The following is a 20,643-nucleotide window of genomic DNA, read 5'->3' as shown; positions in this document are numbered from 1 at the left end:
GCAGATGGGAGATTGTTCAGATTACAGCCACTCATCACGCTCTAAACAATCTCTCCCGTCGCTCCTGTATTTATTTGAAATAGGGAGGTTTTACAAGACATAACGTACTAAGCTACAAGACACAACACACTAAGGGTAGGGTTTCAAGGTGAAGACATGGAACCAACACCTGCCACGTCCCCGACCACGTCCTTGGTCAAGGCGCCCTTCCATCGGATGATTCCTTCTGAGTCATCTTCTTGAAGGCGAGACATCTTCCTTTCTCAAAATCGTCCATAATACTAATGCAAGCTAAGCAAAGAAATGATAACTTCTAAAATATATTTAACACATTGCTTGTTGTAAAAAGTTATTTTTGAATTTTCATTTCACAATATATTTGAAAAAAGATTTTGGGTTGAATTTTCCAAATTTTTTTTTTCTTACCTATAGGTTTAGGGTTAGTATAAAAGTGTCAATTTCCTTTGAAAAAAAAAATAATATTTTGTCATACAGGTATTCAGAAAATGTCCCTCTGACAGCGACTTCTGTTTGACCCAGTTTTTTATCCACTTTGTCCATATTTGGCTAAGACTGCTCCCTTGAATGGTTGCCTCCGTGTAGATGACCCACTTGTGATAGCACGTGTTTACTATGTTGGCAGCACTGGCTCGGATGCAGAAAGGGAAGGCGGAGATCTTCGCTAGTGATGTAGATAAGCTCGAGGAATTCGAATGAGCGGATTTCAGGCCTCTCCTCTTTATATCAGATAAATCTCATGGCACGCCAACGTCACAAGAAGTATGAACACTAAAATGCATCTCTTCTCAATTTACTTACAAACGTACATAGCGTGAAATCTTTGCCTGTTTAGGTGAAGACAACTATTAGTTTTCTGCTGCATGAATGGCAACGGGTGGATGGATACACACATTTATGGTACTCTCTGCCATCTAAGGGAAGAACATTTGTTCTGCCTGTCAATGTACGTCTCTAACCTCGACAGATGAACAGACATTCTCAAATAATCTGCACACAACACGTTACTTTTATTAGCTTTCATAGGGATCATTCATCAAAGGAAAAAAAAAAAAAAAAGCTAGCTAGCATTGGCTCAGGCTTTTTATGCCTTCAGAATCTTTTCCCATAGCTTTGCTAATGTGAAGTGACTTAGATCAAACAATTCTCTTGAATAAGACTATGATGGGGAATCTCTTGCTTCTCCGAATCTGTTGCATCTTAGTTAAGGAGCACCCTTGTTCACGTTCCACTTTACAAAATCCCAATTGCTCAAGATCTCGACCACGATTGACTTCATCTGTCTTTTGTTACGCCGTCACCTGCAGCGGTTGAAAAAAGTAAGCCTATTTTGACTACATTAGTCATGCAGTGCACAGATATTTTTCAAATGTAGAGGGAGAAACATAAAAAGATGTCAGAGAAAGTTTTGTACAAATACCTGAAAAATCTACTTAAGTACAATAAAGTATTTGGACTTTGTTACTTCCCACCAATGAAGATGAACCTCTTTGAGTTGAGGTGAATTACTGTAAATGCCGGACCAAATGTTTATTACATATTTGTTTTGTAAAACAAAAATGTTCCCTCACAATGAAAACCACACTTAACAAAACAATGGTTTTATTTTTGTTTGTGCATCTACTCATTTGACAATAACATGCAAAATATAACAAACAACAACAAAAATGGTGACTTGATTCCACAAATACACAAAAAAGAAGTCAAAAGTAGAAGTGAAAAGGCTGACAGAAACATAACACCTTTTCAATCAAGATCTGTGCTTGGAAGTCAGAAAAATATAACTGAGACTAAGACCTATCAGGGTGAGTACAGCCTCTTGCAGCTTGTGGAAAATGGGTGTGGGGGTGTCTCCAGCCATGACTGCGGTGAGAGAAGCGCCAACCGGCGGACTTAAGACTAATGTTCCTCATTGTCTTGCTTGTGCTGGCATGACTGCGCTTACAAAACAAGAACTGTTCAATCAAGACAGGCCCAACATTCTCTCGGGCCAAGAGGATTATTCACAAGAAAGAAAGAACAATAAGGCGGGGGGGATCATCGGAGCTGCACACAACTTTAGGCGCAAAAAGTTACACATTTTCTAGTTGTTTCTTGCGGCTTCCTACTGGGTAGCCATTTTCCTGATGTTCATGATCAACCTCTTGCTGTAATCCTTGTGGTCCACGGGCTTTACATCCACCACCGTTGCTTTGATCCTGGACTCGTCCTGACAAAAAAAAACAAATATGTGGTTATCAGCATCCCACCTACACACCCAATGCCTGAGACATAAACCTAACTAGGGTGTAATCCTTTTGTGACCCAAACCACTCAGTCCGATGAAAATGCATCACTATGTAACAATACCGTAAGTGCAAATAGAATTTACTGTATATGGCATAATGGATAACTGAAACTTCCATTTCGCCTGAACAAAGCACTGAATGCGACAGACGTGCATAATGTGACAGCGAGCAGCGAGCGAGCTAGAATGACACAAGTGCCCGAGCAGCCGTCGAGACGGCGAAGGTCAGCCATTATTCCCAGCAAGTAAACAGGTTGTGCTCATTTTATTTCCATGAATTCCCGCTCACTGCAAAAAATAAATATATAAAATAAAATCCCAGGCTTACATTTGGTCTGGTGCCCACATTCAAGAAAGAGCATACTGCTCACTTATTTTGATGCAAGAGGACGCTACAGTATGTGCAGATGGCAAAAACGCAAAAGGGCAGCATGGTCATTTATCAGGCCTAAAAGATGTTTGAAAAGTCCAAATGAGCCGGATGTAAAAGAGTTTAAAAAGACTTAAGATTTCCTAGTTCCAAGAACTTTTAGCTATTAGTAGGTGTAGTTTCTACACCTAAAATTGGATTTGAAGTGCAGGTCCAAAAGCCCAATTCTGATTTAATGCCTATATCATATAATTTTTTTGGTCCGTCTATTTCCATGTACATTTCACACATTTGTATTGTTTGGACAGACGCTGGTATCTCAAGCTGGCATTTGGCAGGGTATATTTAGTCCGGGTTTAACCTGCATTCACAATGGGAGATGTCAGATACATAGATGTTTAACAACATTTGCAAGAGGCCCGAGTCCAATCTGAAGATATCTGATTCTATAGGTTTTAGTTTTTTTTTTTTTAACACTACCATAACACATTTCCCAATTCATGTAAATGAGTAATAGATGCCTCGCTATAATTGCCTATAGATAGATTTGCAATATTTTGCAAACAAACATTGCTGACTGCCTTGGATAGGTTATGTATGGACAATAGTTCTGGTTTCCATTTTGTGCAATGTACCTCTTGTACGCGCACAAGCAATACATGTAAGAAGAAATGTAATTATATCTCTTGCATGCTATTTATGTTAGATATTTCTATTTCCTATATCGACAATTGCTGGTGAAAAAGGTCCAAATGTCCCTTTTGTGGGACTAGGTTATCTTACATTAAATAATAATATACTTTTAACCCACCCACGTTCTGAAGTGACATACTAATTCATTTCCAGTTCAGACGCAACGTCCTCTACGGACGTGTATTATTTCATATTTACATCTCTAAACACGTATTAATTGGACTGTTATTTTGTTGTTCGTAGTTGGTTACGCGTCTGGAAAATATGGTTCAGCCAAACCTATGAGCCAAGTGTATTGTTTCACCAAATCACTTATAATTATGTATTAGAAAGGTGTGCTCGATGTATCGATGCTTTGCAATTGCTTGAAACAATACCTTAGCAATTAGCATTGACATCGTCTTTGACATCGGCTCCGCTCCTTGTCCTCCCTTCGTGACACTTTTGTAAGAAGCACGCTAAGAAGTTTAGCATATTCGCTACCAAGGAGGCGATGATCAGTGACTTGCAATGAGTTGACACTGGACACAACAAGAACTTTCGCCTCCGCGGCTTGTCAGCGGGGGTCACCAAGCAGCTGTTCAATGTGGATACTCCGGTAATGTCAAGACGCTGGATTTTTGTCCAATATCCAGAACAATCAGTGATTTCCGAAACGTACTACGGACGCTCCGTATCATTTGGCAGCTCTGTGACAAGCATACAAATTGGGTTCACGTTGCTGCTGTAGGAACGGAAGGCCGCCGTGAACTGAAGACCGACTATACTTTTGTTACATTTGACTTTACAGTATTTCTTGAAGTTGTATGGAGACTATTCCTATTATGGTTACTAAAATCAAACGACCTTCAGATATGTCGAGAAAGCATATTCACATCCTAATGGTGTAATGACAACACGCTTCTCAAAAGGGCAGCTATAAAACAAGTGAAGGTTGCTTCAGACTTTGTTCCAACTGAGTAGAGTCCAAATTACAATGAATAAAGAAAATTACATTTCAGAAGAAAATAGTCAAACTGACCCTTGCATTCTTTGATTTTTCTGTATGCGGCCTTTGGGGGGAAAGAAAAAAAAAGTTTGGACACTCGTTAGAACTACAGATGATGACCGTGGTGCTCACATCACATCATACCGAGAATCACACAATGGTTGGCCCGCAGTTCTGAAAAGCAGGCGTTTTTGCAGGTGTCCCTGCTGAAGAAGCGTATAGTTTTGGCAGCAAGACGGACACAGTGGCCTGGTCTGTGCGCCACAGGCGGATGCGGACACTGGCTGGGCTCCAGACTTCCTGCTCAGAGGCCCAGCCCAATCAATTCTTTTATGCACCACAAAACAAAACTCGATCTGTGTGACCGCGACAACGCTGTGTGTGTGTGTGTGTGTGTGTGTGTGTGTGTGTGTGTGTGTGTGTGCGCGAGCACACCTTTCTAATACTCATGGAAGATGATCAACATTGGCAGGCCAAATTACAGTGATTTAGCTATGTTAATGAATGGAAAACCAACATGTTCAGTCTTTTTACACTAATTATAGGTGTACATTTAGGACAGAGGTGGGCAAAGTATGGCCCTGGGGCTAGATACAGTCAGTCATCCATTTAAAAAAACTAAAATGCGGCCCTTGAGCCCAAAAATTGTTTGGTGCAGTAGGAGCTATGGAGTTGATACAAAGCACGTCACCGTAACAAGTTGTACTTACGTTATATGTTTCAAGCTTCACTCTATTGCGGAACACAAACGTGTTAAAGTTGGCTTGTTGGAAGATCTCGTCAAAGGCAGCTTCATCCTGAAAACAAATGTGAAAATAAGGTTAAATTGTGCTAAATAGTCATTTTCAGAGTACAAAGCAAATTTATTTAGATAGTGCATTTCGTACACAAGGTAACTCAATGTGCTTTACATAATTAAAAGCATTTAAAAACAAAGAAAGAAACAGCTTATAAACAATTAAAACAGAGGAAAAAAATAAAAGTACAATAAACAGTACAGTGCACGAAATATTTAAAAGTGGAAATGCACTAAAAAGCATGAGGGAAAAAAAATGACTTTTTAACCTGGACTTAAAAACAGTCACACATTTTATTATTTTTGTGCAGCATAATAGCTAAATGCTGCTTCACCATGTTTGCTTTGGACTTGGTACTCCACTATTTGACCTGAGTCTGTCGATCTCAGAGGCCTACTGGGATTAAATTCCATTAGCATTTCTTTCATGTATTCAGGACCTAAACCATTTACTGATTTATAGACCAGTAGCAGAACTTTCAAATCTATTCTAAAGCTGACTGGGAGCCAGTGTAAAGACTTTAGAATTGGAGTAATATGCTCTGACCTCTTTGTTCTCGTCAGAAACCGACCTGCAGCATTCTGAATGAGCTGCAGCTGTTTAATGCTCTTTCGGGGGAGTCTAGTCAGAAGATCATTACAATAGTCAAGTCTACTTGAGATAAAAGCAGGGATGAGCTTCTCCTGGTCTGCTTGGCACATACAAATCTGACAATAGAGGAGACTGCACGTCAGGAAGAGGATTATAGCTAAAGAATTTACCGAGTCCTTGAGCTGTCCCAAGTAAGCTGCGTTTTGGCCCAAAATAGCCTCGGCGCTCTCCTGAAAGCAGGTCACCCACTGGTTGTCACCGTAATCTGAAATGTTGGCCTGACAAAAGCAAAAAGGAACACAAGAAGTTAGGATTCAGGAGTTCATTTTTACTTTGGTAATGAAACATGCAATTACCACTGCACTTCATAGGGGAGAGGGACCAAGCCCTGCCACCAATAGCAAAAACGTGTAATTGAAGCCTCGGCTAAAGAATTGCCTCTTTATGCCATAAGATGGCGGCATAGCACTACTAGCCTATTAGAGAAGGCTTTGGCCTAAATGACAATCCTGACTTGCAAATGACTTCAACTTACTGTCGTTTATTTGCCACAAGATGGTGCCAAAGTATTGTATTTAAATATAAAATGTGGGTAATTATTTTTCTTGTGCGCTTAGTTTTACAATAAACTCCAATTAGGATGTCAGTAGGCCCGTCATGATAACTACTCTCGACTTAGTGTTCTGTAAATAAAATGGACACGATTTTGTTTACAGACTCGATAGATTCTTTGTTTTGGTGAGCCAGCATGTGGATCACACAGGGAGAAGACAGAGTTGGACGGCTGTGTCATTAGCCGCTAGTGGGCTCATGGAACGCCAGCGTACTGGTACACTTGCTGATTGTTGGCTCTGTCCAATACTCCACACTCCACAGCCTTGCTACATATGCAGCGCGTAGATACACATAAGACACTTAAGGGAAAGTTAGCTGTTTGTTGTCGCCAGCTAACGAGCTAGCTTGTGCGCTAACGACCTTGCTTGCGAACTAACAAGCAAGCCCACAAGCTAGGGTTGAGCTAAATTCGCTCGCTCCACCGCGGCGATGTCTTTTAAAACATCAGCGCTTCACTCTGCGTTGTTGTGCGTGTTAGTCCCTAATTAACACAAACATGGCACTGTTTCTTAAGCATAACCTTAGTGGCACACGTTATTAAGCCAGTAGTTGACGACAGCGAATGTCAACGTATATTTGATTGACAGGTGAAGGGCTCGTTTTCAGCGGACCAACCAAACAGTAGGCGGTTGACATGGAGACTTTTTTTGTCATTCCGATTGAAATCATTTTGATTGAAGATCTGCGATCAACAGTTTACATGTGACGTGATCTATTTAAATCAAGTGTATACATGATGTGCACTACATTTAATCAGAACAGTTGTGTGACATGCGCACGCCATGAACATCACTTCATTTATCAAGATGGAGGTCCATCGTCTATTCGCCACAGTAGTTGGGACTGTTTTTATGTTTATTGAAAAAAAATATATATATATATATATATATAGAGAGAGAGCGAGAGTGAAAAACCAGATCTCTGTCGGATACGAGCTCTGTCGGGAACCGCCATATTTACGCCACCGCTGCATTCCGGTAACTGCAGATGCACCGCGCATTTACATCAAGACGAAGCCTTCCTGTGAAACTTAATGAAATTCCATTTGGATTCAGCCTGTTTATTCCGCTATTATACGGAACATTTTCATTCGGTTTGGACTGCGAACCCGGTTATAATCGGAATAGAAGGCTCCATATATACCATTCCTCTGGCATCTTCTCACCCGCTAGAATTCTGTTAAACAAGCTGGTCAAAAACTCCACAGCCACCTCTTCTAGATGCTTCCGTACCTCCCCATGTTTGTCATCAGAACCAACTGCCTTTCCATTTTTCATCCTCTTTAGTGCCTTTATAACTTGCCCCTTACTAATAATTGCTCCTTCTCTCTCATTTTCCTCATTGGATCAACTCCTCAAAGAATTATTTCCATCTTTCCAGCACACTACTAAAACCATTGAACAGATTTACAGCTCTATCCTTAATCACCCTAACCTGCTGCACATCCTTTCCATCGCTATCTCTCTGTTGGCCAACCTGTATAGATCAGTTTCTCCTTCTTTAGTGTCCAACCTGGCATACATGTCATCATATGCCTTGTTTGGCCTTTGCCACCTCTACCTTTGCCCTACGTCGCATCTCCATGTATTCCTTTCTCCTCTCCTCAGTGCTCTTAGTGTCCCATTTCTTCTTAGCTAACCTCTTGTATGATTTTCTGTACTTTGAGGTTCCAACCCCAAGTCTCCTCCCCTTTCCTACCAGAAGATACACACCAAGTACTCTCCTGCCTGTCTCTTTGATCACCTTTGCCGTAGTGGTCCAGTCTTCTGGAAGTTCCTCCTGTCCACCAAGAGCCTGTCTCATCTCTTCTCGAAAAGCCGCACAACACTCTCTCAGCTTGCACCACATGGTTCTCTGCTCTGCCTTTGTCTTCTTAATCTCCCTCCCCACCACCGGAGTCATCTTGCACTCCACCATGCTGTATACCCATCACTTCTTCATCACCAGTTTCTTTCACCAACATGTCCAAAAATCACGACTCTCTATCTGGGATGCTCAGAACTATTTCATCAAGCTCCTTCCAGAATTTATCTTTTACCTCTAGATCACATCCTACCTGTGGGGCATAGCCACTAATTACATGATACCCAACACCCTCAATTTCAAGTTTCAGCCTCATCACTCGACCTGACACTCTTTTCACCTCCAAGACATTCTTAGCTAACTCTTCATTTAAAATAACCCCTACTCCATTTCTCTTCCAATCTACACCATGGTAAAATAATTTGAACCCTGCCCCTAAACTTCTAGCCTTAATGCCTTTCCACCTACTTTCCTGGACACAAAATATATCAACCTTTCTCCTAATCATCATGTCAACCAACTCCTGAACTTTTCCTGCCATAGTCTGAATATTCAAAGTCCCCACATTCAGTTCTAGGCTCCGTACTTTTCTCTTTCTGCCGAAGATCCCGCTTTCCACATCTCAGTCTTCAACCCACAGTAGCTGAATTTCCACCGGGGTCCTGTAGGTTAACAACACCAGTGGCGTACGTTGCGAACCCGGGCCACGACCGATCCGGAACGGAATTCTTTGGCTGAACGCTCATATTTGTTTGGCAAAGTTTTAAGCCGGATGCCCTTCCTGACGCAACTCTCTGCATTTATCTGGGCTCGGCCTACAGTTTGCACTGGCTTGTGCCCCACATAGGGCTGCATTATCGCCATGAATGTAATTGTACTAATAATTTCTTGAAGGGGCATAAATAATACAGTATAAAGTCGTTAAATATGAAATAATCACTAAAACCCAACATATTACATCATTAATATACAGGGCCTGTCCAAGTTTTGACAGCGCCGCCACAACTTGACTCATGGTGGCCCACTCAAAAAGACTTAATGTCAGCCCATCCATAGTGAAGGTTTGTGTGGGTATTGGCTATAGTTGAAGTCATTCTTCAGACAGCAATCAAAAGCACCCCTTTTGGTTGGCGCCAAGTCGTGCACTCCATTTTGCCTCTTTTGCGTCACGACACGATGAATCAATTCCACACCTTCAACCAAAATCGATTAATAGATTACACTCATAACTGTGACAACAATTAAAGAAAGAGGAGACGGTGGCAGTTACTGATGGTATAGTGGTACAGTCGCCTGACTTTGGTGCGGGTAGCGTGGGTTCAGTTCCCACTCAGTGAAAGTGTGAATGCGAGTGCGAATGGTTGTCCGCGTTTATATAGGCCCTGCGACCGACTGACGACCAGTTCAGGGTGTAGTCCGCCTGTAGCCTTGAACAGGATAAGCGGTATTGAGAATGGGTGGATAGATGAGATGGCGGCTTGATACCATAGAAATGATTATTATTATTTATTTATTTTTAAATAAAAAAAACTTAAGTGAAGGACTGCTAGGATATGCTTATATCAGCCTCTCTGTGACGGGAAGTTTTCGCCTCAATCCAAATGGTGACACTTTCCTTAAATAGCATTTAAAAAAGAAAAAAACAACTGTCATTTCGCTTCATGTGGATGCAGTATTTTAGTGCATAGTCAATCATCCAGACCCAAAAAATAAATAAATTAAATAAAAATGGCGTTGGCCTGAGGGAGCCCACTGCTAAGACACTCACAGAAAGAATGAGGCGGTACTTAAAGTTGGGGAACTCTTTGTCGCACTTCTCGCAGCGGAACATCCCGTTCTGCTGGTCCACCACCTTCTTGTTGCAGTCTTGGATTGGGCACGCCTGGTAGAGGCAGTTCTCCTTGCGCAGGTACACGATGGTGCCAATACAGGTGTAGTAATCGGCCTAAAAAACAGGCAAAAACACAAATTATGACGGGTGTCAAAAGAGAGTTTCACACATACCAACAATTGGATTTAAGCAATTTCCCCCTTTAGGGATCAGTCAGAAAAGGTTGGATACCTCTAAAATAGTGTTTCCCAACCTTTACTGAACCAAGGTACATCATTTTATATTAGGAAAACCTTTAACAAAAATGTAAATTTCACCAAACAAAAATGTAAATTAAATAAGTGGATACACAGGTTATGTAACTTATACCATCCAGTGGAAGGTATAGCTGGCATAGACAGATGAACAAATAAGATGAGTCGTTTTCAGATAAGCTAAGAGTTAGCATAGTTTCTTGTATTTCTTCTACTACTACCACCACTACTACTACTCTTTGTAATTCCCATCTGCACCATGCTACCTCTCACAGGCCAGTCTTGATACCACGACAGATGTTGCTATCTATGCCGTATGCTGTAATTAGTTAACATCTTTAAAATCGGTGTGTGTGTGTGTGTGTGTGTGTATACCCAGCTTGAGCTCTTTCATGATCTTTCTATGCTCCAAGCATAGCGCATAAAGAAGAGTAGAAAACACACGAGAACGAATTACTTAAGGCTTTTGTTTTTTAGCACAAAGGGTGCCGTGTTGGTGCAGCACAATCCTAATGGCACCAATGCAAATGAGCGCTTGCTGCCTCTGCAAGCCCAAGACACTGCTGCACATAAATAGCTTTTAGGAAACATCCCTCATCGGCATGGAAAATACCCAAAGCAGGAGAAATGGATTTCACATTCATAAATAGATGAATATGAAAAAGAGTGGAGGTGGTGAAATGAAGGATCGAAAACTGGGAGGCACCTTTACTTCAGATAGATGCTAATAAGTGATTGTTCTACACCGGTCCATTTATCCAGAGGAGCTTTCTGAATGTGAGACATCCCCGATGTTTGACCTGAAGGATGTCCTTGCTGTTCTAGTTCATCCAAAACAGTTGGATGCATACAATTGTACATTAGGTCTTGCCATGATTAAGATTAAGGATTTTTCAGACCTATTTAAGGCCAGCCATCCATCCAGCCACTCACCAATTTTCTACTACACGTGTCCTCATTATGGTCGCAGGTGAGCTGGAGCTACCCAGGCTGACTGGGTAAGCGGCGGGGGGCACCCTCAATCAAATTTAAGACACATCAGTCACTAAATGACCAATAGAAGAGGCTGGTAATAAGCAATGCGAATTTTCTTTTTTTATAAGAATTTCTGAAATAGTTTTTGATATACTGTCCTAGTTTTTTTTTGTTTTGTTTTTTTAAGACAATGGAATTGATTGTTGGTGGTCCCGCCCATTCCTATCCCTGCCGTGCTACAACGCAAAACACTCATTGCAAATTTGTCTAATACTTTATAAACACTTCAAAGGAAAACACTTTAGGCCCTAATTGTGGAAAATCTAACTTCAAGAATTTAAGCATCTGAAGACACCCTGGTTTGTTGAAATTACTAATGAAACTCAAAATGCATGGTTGTAGACCACCAACCAACTGTTTGATATTGTAAATTAATTAACCCAGTAGCTAATGTAAAGTTCATGCCAGAGCTGCTCTAAATTAATAGCACTGGTAATGAAATTTTTTTTACCTGTATGTAGGACTTTAAACAAAATATTTTTAATTTTAAGATAATTATTATCCATGAATAAATTATGAAAAATAGTAGAAGCACATTATTTCTTGTTGTTAAATTATAGTTATTTATACCTGAACAGAATAAATTCGTTAGTGGTTGAAGGTTATGCTTGATGAGCCCAAATAAGGGTATAAAAAGGTGAGTTCAGTCTGAAATTCCTCATTCCTGTTTAAAATGGTAAAACGTGGAGAGCTCACTGATACGAAGAGTCCACATTAAAGCACTTCATGTTGTCAAAACATTCAGACGACGGTGAAACAAATAAAATTATGGAAAAAAAACCTGTAACTATAGAATTTTTGGCTTAGTTTGAGATTTCAAGTACTGTTCCAATCACTCAATTTGTACCAAATAAAACTGACTTGTGACCTGGGTACAAAAATGGTCTGTGGCGGCAGTCAGACAATGTGCCCACTCACTGAGGTACAATAAAAAGGACTGCCAAATTCAAACATCTGAGGCCCAGCTTATGTTCCCATTTTACAACCATTGTGTTGTAGCACGAGTGACATTTAACCCTAATTAACGTAGTGCAGAGAACAGAAATTTCAATTTAGATAAACTGAATAAAAAAAAAAAGGTATGAAGTGTCAGAGCTGACAAAGTTGTGAGGGGCTGGTGCACAATACAAATGGCCCACGCCATCTTTTCACTTCTCAAAAGAGGTGGCATTAATCAAGTAAATCCCTCCTCAATTAGTGGGACGCTGACCGAGGGAGGTGTCTTGGGAGAAGGAACAGCATTTGTTTGTCGCCAAGGTGGCAGGTTGCTGACAGAGGGCAGGAACTGGGCACGTGGAGATTGCTGCAGTGAAACTTGGTGACAGGCGCAATTAATCGCAGCAGACTTGCTTAGGGAGGTGGGGTCTTTAGAAGCCTTGACCACAATGACAGCCTCGGCTCTACTCCTCTGTCATCACATGGGAAGAGTGCAAGCTTCCATAGGCCAAGGTCAACACCTTCTCCTCTGCGGAAGCATGAGAAGGCCTTCACCTGACAGCCAGCTAAATGCTCAGTCCCTGTGCAGACAGGGAAGAAAAACGAGGACGGCTTAAGTAGCATTGTTGGCCTCCAGATGACAGAAGAGCTTTAAAAGGTAACTCAAAAATAAGCTTAAAAGGTGAAGCCATAAGTCATTTACTACAAGTGACTGGAAATTGGTACACTGTGGTGGAAATGAACTGTTCCACATGGTAGAAACAAGGCTTAAAGGGTGGAGATACTAACTTAATCCCCTTCACCATATTGTGATTTTTTAAACGTGTAGCACATGCTAATTCGGGTTAAACGGCATCTGCTAATACCTCAGCGCCGACCATCATTTTCCGCTCCAGTTGATTTATACACTTCTGCAAGCACCATTTCCCTTTGCTGTACAAACAAGCAGCAAGGAAATTAAAGAGCACATATTATTGTACTTATCCACGGGTGGTAATTTCATTACAGAGGGCAAAGAAGGGTGGGGGGGGGTAGTCTATGTAATCGATAGCAGAGCTAACTGTGACTTTCAGCAAGAGCAAACAGGCAGACTGAGAAGACAGCAGATTAATGAGCTGGAAGAAGAGAACCTTTTCAGTATACATAGCTGCTTTTGCAGCAATTTAATAAGTTAATGATTATAAAGAATCATTGTGGCTGCTGGCAAGGTTACACAGAGGAGAGACTACACACCTGCACTGTGCACGTTGGCCTTCGCGTTTCATGTTGAAAACCCTGCTTTAACTTTCTCAAGAACGGGCCGCAAATGTCAATAAGTCAAGATGCAACAAGGCCTCGTACCTTCTCTCCGTGTCCCAGGTGCTCCGTCTTAACATCAGACAGCGTCTTCCAGTTGGTGTTTCTCCCGCCGCTGCCACCTTTCAACTCCGTCAGAGACTGTCCATCCATGCCGTGCCCTTCCTTGTCATACCTGCACAACGGCGTACACTTTAGTGTTAAGTAGTGAGGAATAAAAGAAGCTGAAAGATAACATTTGATCTCAGGTGACTCATTAAAATTCAGTGTTCTTGCTCTGACTTAGAGAAATCCATAGTCACAAATTCTGGAGGTAACAAATTTTGTCCATTGCAAGGGGGGCGTTTTGAATTCCAACCGGACACTATCATTCTGTCTGTTGTTTTCAGGTCCATTAAATCAAGGTTCCACTGTACATCTGGTCAGGAAGAATGCAGTCCTATGGGTCCCCCTGGTAGTGTTGACATAAACCGGTGACCCCCTCCATCACTTAAGTTGCCCATCCCTGGAGTATGCCAGGAACCATCAAAAAAATAACTATTCATGCCTGCTTCCAGGTTTTAGTAAGTTTCTTTTTCGACCCAATTGGTTGGTTTGGGCGCTTAGACCCATTATTAGCCAAATTGAGGCATTGTTTATTAGAGCGGAGTGTGTGTTACGTCAATACATTGGAACTAAAACGATCCTTTCCACACGTCTGTCAACCAGCAGAAGAAAGCCCATTCATTTTTGTGTGTTGTTTGATGGGTTCGATGAGAGCCAACCAGCACCAGAGAAAAGCCTTCAGAAATAAATCAAGGGGGATAGAGAAGCCAGCCAGGGTCAGCATTGTTGCAGTCATATCAAAAAAACCCATTTTCGCTCAGTGTCCCCTGTAATCCAGGGAAGACAACACCAAGATAGGGGCGGGGGGGGCAATTTAAAACGGTTTCAGAGATCAAAAGTGTTCAATAATGTGTTGGGCCACAAGACACAGCACTGCACGGGTCAGGTTGTAAATACATGCCTTGCTCCTGGAGGCATGACTAATTGAAAGCATCCCTATTAATGCAGCAGTGTTGCCGAGGCAACACACCAGCTGCCAAGTTCCACTTTTCGCTGACTAATGCAGGCAATCTGATTTTCACATGCACAGGCTTTCCTTTAAATTGTGTCAGTGAATATCTAGTGACAGTGTTATCCTGATTCGTGGAATGACACCACATGAATACACAATAAGTCCTTGCTCGCCATCCAAGGTAGGTGTTCAGTGGGGGAGTTCAACCCAAAAATGTGCGTTTGACGTCAAATAATATTTAGAGGTCAAACAGCCATCGTGGGTAACCTCATGCAATATGTCAACTCTTGTAAGTCTTCAGATCAGTGAATATGTTGGTTTTTAAATCAGTTTGAACTTGAACCTTTGTCTCTCATCTATCCTTGTTTTAATAAATGCATCCTGTTACTTCAATCAGTATAGGATCAGGGGGCTACCCAGATCAACTCAGTGCCGGCCCCAAGCCGGGTTGGCGTCAGGAAGGGCATCTGTCTGGAAAACCTATGGCAGAACTTTTAAGAAAATGAGACTTAATACAGGAGAAGGCTCAAAACAGTAACTTGATTGTTGGTAAAACACACAATCAATTGCATCAGTGTCCGGGCTGCACATAATGAGAGACAATGCGAAATGTGTTGGTGTGGGGGAGTGGGTGCATCACAGTCACGCAACAGCGGCCATGATGGAACAAATTACATCTGGAAGAAAATGTACAGCTGTCATTTGGAAGCGGGTGAGACAAAACAGCCCGCACCAGAGGCGCAAGGTAGACGGCTGTAGGTTGTCGGACGCATGTACGCGCCTTACACGAGTCAAATGTCAGCATGTGAAGGGACGAGGACAGGCAAAAGCACGAGGAGAAGAGGGCTCCGTAATTGGCCTTATCACAACCCAAACTACCATCATAGCTTGGGCTACATGTTTACACCATGTTGTCAGCCACAAATTGGAAAATAAATCCAATACTATACACGAGCCATTTCAAAGTATGAGCCCTGCGATTGGTCCAAACTTGCTCTATTTCAGGCATTTGGTCCTTGTGACTTTTGCGTGTATCCTGTTATGGTAGACATGTCCACCCAATTTCATGTCAATCTGTGACGACCGAGTGATTCCAAGTGAGTTTGCGGGCATGGCGAGGTCCCCCAAAATGGCAATGCTTTTGTTGAATTAATGATTATCAATAGTGAACATACTGAATCTTTATTTCTTACTCTAGGTAGAGTTATAGTAAAAGTGTTTAATATCCAGAGTGAACAGGCAGTATAACATGGACTAGGACCTGAGCGAGACAGAGAGCGAGAGAGTTGTCCAGACTAGCAGTCAACTACATGCGTGAATGCACTTACACCAAGTTGCCACCACACTTGAATTTTGAACAGTTTTCTCATGTACATGGGAGGAGAAGCATAAGAAAATAGTGTCCCTGATCACAAATTCAGTCAGTCCTGCTCAAAAAAACATTAGGATAAAATAACAGCAGAATGGTAATGAAATGTGAGGGTCACTGGGCTTGGTTGTATGCACCTTGCATCTTCTCCTATCACGGCGGAGCAGTGAAGGACTGGAGTGACGGCAAGGCTGACAAGAAGCGTCCGCTTGGCCTTGAGTGGAAGCTTTGATGCCATCCGCATGAGGAAGTAAACACCATAGCAGGGCTGTACAGCCTATGTTTGGGGCTGCAAGTGATTGAGGTTGTTTTCTAGACGTGCTGTTGCCACCTACTGGCACAAAACACCAATGCACGTGTGGGTTTAACAAGGAACATGCAGCCTGTTGAACCACTGTTCTGCCTTAGCTAAATCCAGGAATATTCGGCAGAGGTGGGCGGGAGTGTCAGATCCGTAACAGAGGCGTGATGCTGGTCATGCGAACAGGAATGCCACAATGCCAGGATAGGCGTGTGAAATGGAACACCCAACAGTCACTTCTTTCGCCCAGTTGTTTGGAAAGTATTTGGCAGAATTCTTTAAGTATTAGTAGTGTAATTGTGGGATTAAGAGTTTCCACCAAAGACTAATTGCTGTAGGTTAATTTCAAGATGAACTAGAAAGGAACATGGGAGAACACAGACCTGTACTCAGGCCGAACAATCTTAATTTGGATCAGCACAATATACTTAAAGCCAGCATTTTCCCCAGTGGTTGTTCTGTGTAAATGACAACGCCGCAGAATGGAGGAGACAAAGCCAACCAAGAAATTGGCCGCCTTCAGATTTAGAGTTGTACTCCTACGCCAGGACAGGGGTGCGAAGTTTGACACCAGAGTCTAACATGAACTGTCCATTGCATTTAAAGAAAATGTGGCTGTCAAACAAGTATTGCAGTGGACCCAAACCCAAAAAGTACCATTTTCGATGACAAATGGGATTTCTCTTCACTATCTTCAACATACTCAAAGCATTTTAAAACTGTCTCCCCATTCACCTACTTATGACACACTATCTGGAGGTTCAGTATCTTACTCGAAGACACATCAACATGGTCACAAGGGCTCAGGATCAAACCCACAACCTTTGGGCTGGGAGATGAGCACTTTACCACCTGAGGCATGCTGCCGCTAACTTAGCGATCCCTGCAGGGCAACTTTCACTAATGAACGTCACGTAAAACGTTAACACTTTGGTATGACAGGTAAAGGCTAATGTTAAGGCACTTGTACTCAAGTGTACTAGTGTGTCGCTACTCGGCTGGATCATGATACCGATAAAGTATTTTTTGTGTAACCTTACCAACAAACAAAGAAGCAGCAAATAAACTGCCTGTTAAGCAGCGCCGCTAATACCTTGGCATTTGAGTCAATAACCAACCAAGTCCTCTGACAAACGTCCCAAAGGCATGTGCGTAACGCCTTGGGGCAAACAGCACAATGGCTGAAAGGAACGCGCTGAAAGAGTTGAACGTCGTCTGAGTGTGACTGAAAAGAATCATCACAAGAGTCATTGGGAGCTTAATTGATTTGCACCCTTGTTCAGTTTTCCATCACGGAACAATCAAAGCAGGGACACTGGGTGTGTGGCGGCCGCGCTGAGACCAAGGATTATTAGAACTGCAACAAAGCACAAAGGCCTTGCAAAGTCTGAATGAAATGGCACAATGGAGACAATGAGCATTACCAGACTGTATGAACTTAAGGTAGCCTTAAAATAAGGAACCTTTGCAGTCTTGCACATGAGTCGTCTTCCCGCTCAAGCCACGTTTTCTGAAGTTCAGAACAGTACGACTTGATTTGGCTTGTGGGCAGCTACACAATCAGTGTGATAGCTTAGTGTAACGTAGCATAAAGCGCCAATGAACTCAAGGACATAAGGGGAACATGACGGTGCAGGAAATTCTGACATTATCCTTGAAGAACAAACAAATGACTTAGAATCATTTCGCTGTCATTATCCATAACACAGTTGAGCTGTTTAAAGACAACTCCATTTAAGTCGTACCATTAAGAATTTGGCTGGATTTCAGCTGAGTAAGCATCTAATGAATAACTCACATTAGGGCTGCACAATGAATACAATTTTAATTGTGATCGCGATTTTGGCGGCCACAATTAAATGAACCTGATTGTCGGCGATTTTTTTTACATTTAATAATAATAAAAAATAAAAATAAAAACAATCAGTGAAATTGCTCCAAAACATCTGGCTATATGGGGTTCCCTGATTTGGAAACAGCTGGTAGTGAATGACTGTGACATCCCACTGACTTTTGTTCTGAACAGAAAAAGACAACTTTCCCTGGATCATTTTGTTGTGCCAAAATAAACCAAGGAATTAGAAAAGAGAAACACAAAAAAAAAACACCTAAATCAGAATTTTCCCCGCATTATGGACTAAGATGACTATGAGGAGCTGTAGTCCTCCCCTTTTTCCTCTGCTAAAGTTAATGCGCAATAAACATTTCTTTATTTAGTGTGTTATTTCTTTATAATAGTGCCTTTACTTGGCAAATAAAGATGATTCTGATTCTGTATTGCGCTATATTTATTTTCAACCACACAATGATAAAGTTAAGCATAACTTAGTCCTGAGGCTGGAACAGAATGATTGTACAGTGGAACCTCGATTTAAACGGCCTAATAGGAGCGGTGGGTCATCCGTTACAGCTGATTGTCCGTTATATTGAAGCACTTTTTTGTGACTATATGCACCCATATTACTGTACAGTACAAAATGATTTGGTTTATTTGTATTTCTTGGCCTAAAATTCACAGTACAATATACTGTAAATTTATTGAAGATAATTATAAAAAAGCTTCCAAATGTTTGAAAAGTTTTGCTTTTTTTTATCCAAACTTACCACGCTCGTGTGCTTGCTGTCATAGTGACTAGTGGCAAGTCAAGGCGGGGTCGCTTTCATGAGCCGAGGAATTACTGTGGTTCCTTTTTTCCGAAAATCGGTTTAAGGTTAGATGCCATAGATGAACAGCCTGACAAAAAATAAATTAATTCATTCATTACTGGACCAAAAATAGCATGTTCTAGACTCCAGAGACTTGTGTGTCATATTCTTCTAAAACACCATCGCCATGCACGCTCTCTCTACCTAAAGCACCATGTGACAAGACAGAACTCCTGCCATCATGGCTGCCATGTCAATCAATGCCTTGTTGAATGTCTCCACATTCAACATGGCCACCATGTCAATGCTTTGCCTTTGATGGAATTTTGCCACATTCAACATGGCCACCACATAGGCATGTGCTACTCTGTTGGCTTGACCTAGTCATATTGTATATCTGTTACCCCGAAAATACATGTACGTGTGTCCAATTCTCTGCCTGTATTGCGCCCCAGCACCAGTAAACAACAATGGCCAATTCTGAAACTAACAGACTTTGTCAACGACAGTTTAACCAAGATGGCGCCAACCAATGTGGTCGCCTCGGTAACACGCTCTCTAGTATTGTTTTTGTGTTTTTTGTCCGTCTTTGGAGACCTTACATGACTCACTTACACAAGGGGAGACCTGCTAACCATCAAGGAGGCTACTCCGGATTTTCTGTCACCAACCTTCGCAAATCCGCTCTGGAGTGTCTTTAAAAATTCAGCTGGCAGCCTGGATGAATATACGGACACTGTTACATCCTGTATCAGTTTTTGTGAAGATGTGTGTGTACCAACAAAATCATTTCGCACATTCAACAACAACAAGCCGTGGTTCACTGCTAAACTTAAGTAGCTTCGCCAAGCTAAGGAGGATGCATATCAGCGCAGGGACAGGGCCCTGTATAATCGAGAAAACAGCTGACTGAAGAAATTAACATTGCAAAGAGGAACTATGCAGCAAAGTTGGAAAAACAGTTTAGCGCTAACGACTCTAAATCAGTCTGGCATGCATTCCAATCGCTGACTAATTACAAGCGACGATCCCCCCAAGCTGAAAACAATAGCACACTAGCCAACGACTTGAATACCTTCTACTGCAGATTTGAAAAGGACAGTTTCACACCCCACACCCACCTGGCCGCACCCCCGACCACAATCACACCTCTCACTTCTGCGTTAACCATCCATGAACAGGATGTGAGACGCATCTTCAAACAACAAAAGATTAACAAAGCGGCAGGCCCAGACCATGTGTCCCCATCCTGCCTCAAAGTCTGCGCGGACCAGCTCGCTCCAGTCTTCACACAGATATTCAATAGATCTCTGGAAATGTGCGAAGTTCCATCCTTTTTCAAACGCTCCACCATCATTCCAGTCACCAAGAAACCTGCAATCTCGGGTCTAAATGACTACAGGCCTGTCGCTTTGACATCTGTGGTCATGAAGTCCTTTGAACGTCTCGTGCTGGACCACCTCAAGAGTGTCACAGGTCCCCTGCTGAACCCCCTGCAGTTTGCCTACCAGGATGATGCAGTCAACATGGGACTGCACTTCATCCTAAAACACCTCGACAGTGCAGGGACCTACGCGAGGATCCTGTTTGTGGACTTCAGCTCAGCGTTCAACACCATCATCCCTGAACTCCTTTCATCCAAGCTTCTCCAGCTCAGCGTTTCACCTGCCATCTGCCAGTGGATTTACAGCTTTCTGACGGGCAGGACACAGCAGGTCAGGCTGGGGGAGGCCACCTCATCACAGCGGTCATCAAA

At 42.2% G+C, this 20,643-nt stretch overlaps 1 protein-coding gene across 2 annotated transcripts in view; it reads right to left on the bottom strand.

Annotated features, from left to right (window-relative positions):
* Positions 1 to 1,603: 1,603 nt before the first annotated feature.
* The window catches only part of rpa1 (replication protein A1), a 33,414-nt gene continuing 14,374 nt past the window's right edge, over positions 1,604 to 20,643 (bottom strand). For both annotated transcript variants that reach the window (XM_061783075.1, XM_061783076.1), the window contains exons 13-17: positions 13,560 to 13,689; positions 9,931 to 10,107; positions 5,915 to 6,022; positions 5,067 to 5,153; positions 1,604 to 2,227 (exon numbers count right to left, since the gene is read on the bottom strand). In XM_061783075.1, coding sequence (XP_061639059.1) covers positions 2,123 to 2,227; positions 5,067 to 5,153; positions 5,915 to 6,022; positions 9,931 to 10,107; positions 13,560 to 13,689 — 607 coding nt within the window. In that variant the 3' untranslated portion in view covers positions 1,604 to 2,122. The remainder of the gene's footprint in view (positions 2,228 to 5,066; positions 5,154 to 5,914; positions 6,023 to 9,930; positions 10,108 to 13,559; positions 13,690 to 20,643) is intronic.

Source organism: Phyllopteryx taeniolatus, chromosome 8 (genome assembly GCF_024500385.1).
Source record: "Phyllopteryx taeniolatus isolate TA_2022b chromosome 8, UOR_Ptae_1.2, whole genome shotgun sequence".
Taxonomy (NCBI): Eukaryota; Metazoa; Chordata; class Actinopteri; order Syngnathiformes; family Syngnathidae; genus Phyllopteryx; species Phyllopteryx taeniolatus.
This window is presented reverse-complemented; position numbering and strand designations above follow the sequence as displayed.